General features: G+C 40.6%; 1 protein-coding gene across 1 annotated transcript; it reads right to left on the reverse strand.

Moving 5' to 3' along the window:
• Positions 1–790: 790 nt before the first annotated feature.
• On the reverse strand, positions 791–3,015 carry LOC116001753 (plastid division protein PDV1-like). The gene is made up of 2 exons (XM_031241689.1): positions 2,611–3,015; positions 791–1,613 (listed from the first exon to the last, which is right to left on the reverse strand). The coding sequence occupies exons 1-2, from the start codon at positions 2,959–2,961 to the stop codon at positions 1,092–1,094; spliced, it is 873 nt and encodes a 290-aa protein (XP_031097549.1). The 5' UTR covers positions 2,962–3,015; the 3' UTR covers positions 791–1,091.
• Between the last annotated feature and the right edge of the window lie 4,317 nt (positions 3,016–7,332).

Genomic DNA, 7,332 nt, shown 5'->3' on the forward strand with positions numbered 1-7,332 from the left:
AGTTTTTTTGAATACTATTTAAAAAAAAAAAAAAAGGGTCAAAGTTACTCAATAAGACACAAAAGTGCTTTCTTGAGAATGTAATTCTGATATTTTAGTTTAAACAATATAGTTGTGTTGAGCTTACTTAGACTCAAGTTGTAGTTTTGCTTTTAGTTTTTTTTTTTTTTTTAGCAGATCACCATTGGAAAAATTCTGACTCTCATTAAGCTAAAAATGACACAGGTCATGTAAAGAGATTAATAGGATGAATATGATGAATATGTTATGAAATATTATTACAAAAGTAATATTTCTTCGATAATAATAAGCATAAAAACGAAAGGTGGGTAACACGAGTCGAGCGCGCGAAAGAGAACCTCTATGCTACACAATTCACTAAATCTTATAAAGACTCTTGTATAAAACTAAATCTTATAAAGGCTCTTGTATAAATAGTGGTGCAAACCCATTTCCCAAACCAATATGAGACAAAGGCTTACTTAAAGCTTTTCCCCTTATTTTTCCAACTCAAATGGGTCAATTTTGAGAACCAATTTCTCATTCACCCATTATCCATTTTGTGCATACTATATATCAATCTCTGCGTCTAACTACGAAGAACCCGAATCTCTTTGACCCGACCCAAATCAGAAGTGGACCCCATATATATTTGTATCACAAAATAACCACTAAAATTGTCATTTTATGCTATTTTTCCAAGAGAATATTAATTCATAAATGATTTCTTGGGGGTGCCCCTCCAAATGATCCCAAAAAAAAAATTATGTAAATTTAAAATTTTCAAAAATTTTCATCAATAATCAATATATGAGGAACTAAAAATGTCACTTTAAAGATTTAACCTACACTAGAAATGTAATTTAGAGACTAAATGTCCATTCACATATATGTATATTTTACAGGACAAACCTAAACATAACACCATAAATGCACCTCTTGATCAAATAATGGACACAAAAGTTTTGCTTGCTAGACTTGGAATGCTCGAGCTTTTAACAATAATCACATATGCAGGCACTCCCCTACCAATTACAAAATTTTCGAGGCAGGGCAGCCAAAAGGAATGGCTACATCATTAAATTTTCAATCTAGCCCATGGCTGACAACACATCCAACTGCTTCACAACACTAGATGATGAATCCTTGCATTGTGAAACTTTGGTATGAGTTTGGTTGTGGAGGGCATCTTCCCGTCTTGGTGGATAGTCCAAAAAGTGTCTTTCCTTGCAACCTGCTTGCTGCATATGCATTAACGCTAGCATACTAAATGCAACCAGAGCAGCATTACCCAGAATCCCACCCACATGATCCACTCTAAGGGACTTCTTCACAAATTTAAAACTAGACAATAGGGCATTTGGAAGAATATTTGAATTCCCTTTTGGTGCCATGGAATTCTCACCAGGAGACCGTGGTGCAGAACCAAAATGGCTTGCAGGTGAAACAAAATGACTGGCATCCCGAACATCTCTAACCAAGGCTTGAGCTTCTTCTATGAATTTATAATTTTGACCCTTATGATAGGCCAATCTCATTGCAAGTATAATACGGCTTTGCTCCAAGCGAGCAAGTGCAACATCTGTCTCTACACGCTGCTGTGTTTGCACAGTCTGCAAAAGACAGTAAATAAACTTCATAGGGAAACATATTTCAACAAAATGGTAGCTGAAAAGGAGCTCCCAAGTTATAGTTAAATAACAAATGTAGTTAATTTACACTTATCAATCAGAACATAAAGCTATATAGCATACAGCATATACAGATTCTTCTGCAATTTGGAAGAATAAGCCTATTCTTACATTCTGGCACCTCAAAGGAAATCCTAAGAAATATAATAAAGTTCATCAATCTTAATCATTTTATCAAGGTAGAAGCAGAGCTTTGTACTCCTTAATTTTCATGTGAAAAATATCATAAAAGATTATCCAGCTCTCAACTACAGAAATAAAACAAGTTCATACTGCCAGTGTTTTCCTTTACTGATTCTACTAACCGTATAATTATAGTAGCATATATACTAAGTAAATGGTTATGTTGGACTATGGTAATTGGGGATTTCTAGATGTATACATAGAATTTTTTGTTACTCCAAAACATAAGGAGATCCAATAAATCCAACAATATGTTAACAATATCACCATTCTTTCTTATTGAAAGACATACAAAATTACTGTAAAATCTAGTGTTTCCATTCAATTAACATAAATACAAGTACTTGATAGAGTAACATCAGTAGTAATATAAGCTTGCCATATACAAACCCCATGATTCAATTATACACAAATTCAGTTTTTCCAATGAAATTAGAAGAAAAACGCCAATGATTTAAGTCTATGTAAACAAGATTCAAACAATACAGGTCTATGTTCCTCCTATCCTATTTCTGCTTCTATATCCTCCAAAACACAAATTACAGGATATTGCTCCATAATAATCAGAACAATCTTCTATACGGTGGAAATTTTTTGAAATTGAAATTGTGCAGAAGCACATTTAGGCTAAGCGTGCCAACGCAAATATCAAATTTCCGAACATTAAGCGAAAAATCTAAAAATATAAGTCGCTGAAAGGTACGAGCAATCAAAAGATGCATAATCGGGGACTTACATGGAAGAATTCAAGCTGGTCCTCGAGGTTTTCGAGGGCGATTCGGATGGCATTGAGGCTCTTAGCTTCATGAACCGCCGCCGAGTCATCTTCCTCATCAAGTCTAAACTCCTTCACGAAAACGAAGCCGGACGGCTTATCGTTCTTCCATCCGGCGTTCTGGTCGGAGTCGGATCCCGTTGGCTTCTTAGAGCGGTGGTGGAAGTACAAATCGTCGGGCTTGCGAGGCTTGTTGATGGAGCTCAAGAAGTGAGCTCGGGTGATGGAATGGATGGCGTCGCTGAGCTTATCGTGCAAATCCCAGATTTTCTCCAGCACGGCTTCGATCTCTTTCTCTTCTTCGACTTCCATTTCCTATTTCATGGAGAAGGAGAGCAACCAAATGAACAGACAGATTAATACATTTTCTTTTCTTTCTATAGGGTTTGCCTCTTTTGAATTTTTAATTATTTATTTCCTGACTTTCCCTCCTTTTGATTTTATGTTTTGCCTCCTTTCATAAGGCTTTCCCCAATAGTTAAACTTGGGTGTGAATTTTGAGAAGTTTTTGTAAGTGTGATTAAGAAAGAGAAAATGAGGGTGGAGGAAAAACTAAAATAAAAAAAGAAAATAAAACAACAAAACTGAAAAAAAAATTATAAAAACTGAAAATGAGGGTGAAGACGTGAGGCACAGTGAGCTTCTACCCAGTGGGACCCACCACCTCTGCCAAAATCCAATATGTTGCAGGAGAAAAAAACAGTTAAAATCCCTTCCTTCCCATTTGTAAAAAGGCAGTTTACTGTTTCAAAATCCCATTAACTATTGGGGATGGCCTAATTGCTTGCACGATACCCATCGCACATTCGTAATGTGTGGGGCCACCGCAATTCTGTTCCAATAGTTATTGTGTGGATTACGGTTAAAAACCTTCCGTTTTGCTTAATTTTATTTTGGAAAAAAGGTACAAATAGACCACTGAACTATTATGGGTGAGCAATTAAGTCACCGAACTTGAATAAGCTCCAAATTCATTCCTGAACTTGAAAAAAAACAAAAAGAACAATTAGCATTTTTAGTAGTCTTAGTTTTATCTCCCATAGAATGGTCGAACGGCAGCCGGCAGGCCAACACCACCGGAAAATCGACTTAACACAATCGGAAAACTAGAGTAACTTTCCAGCTCTCTTTGTATTACGAATTGCCTTTGAGTACAATGAATTGCTTATGCCTCTCTCGAGGCCTAGAACCCCTATTCATACAAGCTAGGAGGGATTTCTCCCTTAGGAAACTTCTAAACTACTTTAAGAACTCTTTCCTTATTACAATTAGGCACTTTCTTAATCTATCTCGACCTTCCTTTCGTATCTCCCGCATTCCACCACCAAATTATTTAGGAAACCTTCATAACTGCATGTCTTACACCGCCCTTCTTGCGCCGCCTTTCTGGCTTCGGCCCCTTCTAGGTCGGTTCGGTCCGATTCATCTCCTTCTTACTTTCTTGGCCCGACCTTTCCTCCATGGTAATTAGCTATTTCAATAATTATGTCAAATCTCAATGACCCCTCAACCGACCGACCGATCATCGACCGACATTCACCGTGTCATCATATCTTCCTTCGAGCCTTCTCTCCCTCTACATCGATCGTCTCTTCTTCCTACACCGAGTTCTTGGTATCGAGCATTAGTCTATCCCCCATCATCTAGTCCCTCATTTTTCTGAGCTACACGAAGCACGGCTCGGCGAAATGCCTTGCTTCTCTTTCTCTAGGAAAGTTTTCACTCCCCAGTCCCTTACTTTCTCGAGTTACATGAAGTACGACTTAGTAAAGTACTGCTAGCTCGTCCTCCGCCATCGACCCATCTCCTGCACGCGTTCATCATCTCAAGCTCGCTTTTATTTAGGGAAGTTTTTTACTACCTCCCTCAGTCCCTCACTTTCCCGAGTTACGCAAAGCACGACTCGGAAAAGTAGTTGTGACCGGGTTTCTCTTGCAATGGTTAACGCTTGTGTTTGTCCGAGCTTAAGCTTTTAACACTATCTTCTCACGGTCCCATCGATTAAGTCTCACGCATTTAAATTAATGCCTTTGATCTTTATCTTTTGTCGATCAGCGAGTTTCTGACACTGCCACATCAGTTTTATTATACCTACTCGAGTGCGACTGTCTGGTGCTATTCTCCAAACAAATCCTTCCCCTATAAATACCATTGTTGCTTCCATTTTTGCTCATCCACCTTCATTTCAAACTTACCTTCTAAAGCCATGGGACGCAAGCGTAGAGTTTCCGCTTAGGCCCCCCGTTGTTCTTTCCTCCGGCTGGCTGAGCGCGCAGCTAGAGCTCGAATGTCTGCCCGAAAAGAGCGCCTGAGATCTGGTGACCTTCTTCCAGGCCATGACCCTTCGTTGCCCATCAACATTCCGCCTGAACCGGAAGAGGGTGATTAGGTCATCGTACCCCTCGAACCGCTACCCGTCGAGATGGAACCACTGCTTCACGACCTTGTTTCCCTAGAGGAGCTGATTCCCGACCCTAACTACGTGGAGTTTCTTGACGAGATCGAGGCTATGCTAGACCGCGATACACCTGATGGTGCTCCGCCAGGCATTGCTGCCTTTTGGGAGGAGTTTCGCGACTACGCATCTGCCCCTACTCCGGTGACTCCGACTGTTTCTTCTGAGGTCGTTCCTCCGACCAAGTAGATTTGGGGATTAACCTAAAATAGCCCCATCTTTTGTTGTCTTTTGCTGAAGGGGTGCTCCATTGGCCCCTTTATTTTATTTTGAATATACTTATCCAGCCTTCGGGCTTTCGATGAATGGAAAATCGTCATTGTTTTGCTCGTGCTTTGCCTCTTTTATCTCTGCATGTGTTTGCTACCAAGTGGATTCATCCTCATAATCGCTCGTCCAGCCCCTAAGGGTTTTTTGAGAGCCTTTTGACTCTTTCAAGCTTTGAGGTAGGTCGACCCCTCAGGCCTTAGTTCGTCGAGGTTAGGTTCAACTTAGCCTTTCGACTCCCTCCCCTTAACCATGCTTCCAGTCACTCAGACTCTCTGTCTGAGGGCTCAACCAAGGCTTCCATTAGCCCAATCCGACCACTGAATTGCACTAGGTCCGACTTATCACATGAAATCCTTTTCAGTTCCTCAGACTAAAAAAGTTCCTCGGACTGGGCTGGTTTTTGCTTGATCTTTCCTTTTTTAAGGGATTTACCAGGTTCGACCTCCAAAGTCTTACCTGTCACTTCGATAGGGCTCGTCTCCATAGGTCGACCCATGCCCACATATCTTGTATGCGCGAAACTATCCGTTTTTTGCCTTTTTCGATCCTCAATCTTCTTCGCGATTCCCGCCCTCATCATTACCTTTTCTGAACCGTTGTATAGGCATTAAATGTCTTCTCATTCTGACGTAAGCTAACCGTTCCATCAACCATCGCATCACTAGTTCGTCCTTCCAATTAAAGCCACACGTCCTCATCTCATTTATCTTCCGTCTCTATAAAAGGCTCACCTACTTTGCTTCTTCTTCTTTTACCTTCTTCTTCTGCAGTCCAGTTCCCTCCACTTCAGTCACTTCGCTGTTTCTCCACCGCCGTCGTCTGCTCCCACATTGCCCCTTTCTCTCCGGTGTCAATTCCCCAAACTCTTCTGGTAAGCTCCTTTCTCCATTTCTTGTTTTCTTCTCTGTCTTTTCCATGTCTTCGTCTTCCTCTTTTTCTCGCGTGAGGTTTATGGAAAACCTCTCCGCCTCTGCCTCCTAACCGCTGGCTTTTGGGGATGCGCCGGTCGATCCTCCAACCAATGCGTCGAAGGAGATTCCTTTTCATCTGTCCATGGCCACATCAGGAATCTCGCCATGGGCCAACCTTATTCGCCCCTCGGCCAAAACGAGGCCCTAAACCTTCTAGTCCAGTATACTTCCACTCTCTCTTCGCAGAAGCTTGATCACATTTGGGACCTACTGGTCCCAAGGCCGTGGTCATGGCGGCTGGTGACCATGATATTCACGATCCCCCCTCTTGCTATATCGGCCTCCACTACAAGTCGATCCTCAACCACTACCACTAGCACGACCACTACCTTCCAGAACATCTTGTAGTGCAAATCTTGTTAATTAGGAACTACGAACCTGAGATTGTGAGATTAACATATTGTGAGAACAAGAGTAGGATGGAACGAACTACGACCGCCAATAGGTGAGGCTAAGACGACAGCGACCAGTGTTATGACAGAGCGAGTGAGCAACAGAGGAGTAGTCGAATAGAGCTGTAGATAGAGGCAAAGAGCGACCTGGGGGCTGAGGCGTTGTTTTGAAATAATGGAAATAAAAAGAATTATGTATATATATATATATGTGTGTGTGTGTGTGTGTGTGTGTGTGTGTGTGTGTATATATATATATATATATATATATATGTATATATGTATATATATATATATGTATATATGTATATATACATATACATATATATATACATATATACATATATATATATATACATATATACATATATATATATATATATATATATATACACACACACACACACACACACACACACACACACACATATATATATATATACATAATTCTTTTTATTTCCATTATTTCAAAACAACGCCTCAGCCCCCAGGTCGCTCTTTGCCTCTATCTACAGCTCTATTCGACTACTCCTCTGTTGCTCACTCGCTCTGTCATAACACTGGTCGCTGTCGTCTTAGCCTCACCTATTGGCGG

This window comes from Ipomoea triloba, chromosome 13, assembly GCF_003576645.1.
Source record: "Ipomoea triloba cultivar NCNSP0323 chromosome 13, ASM357664v1".
NCBI classification, from domain to species: Eukaryota; Viridiplantae; Streptophyta; class Magnoliopsida; order Solanales; family Convolvulaceae; genus Ipomoea; species Ipomoea triloba.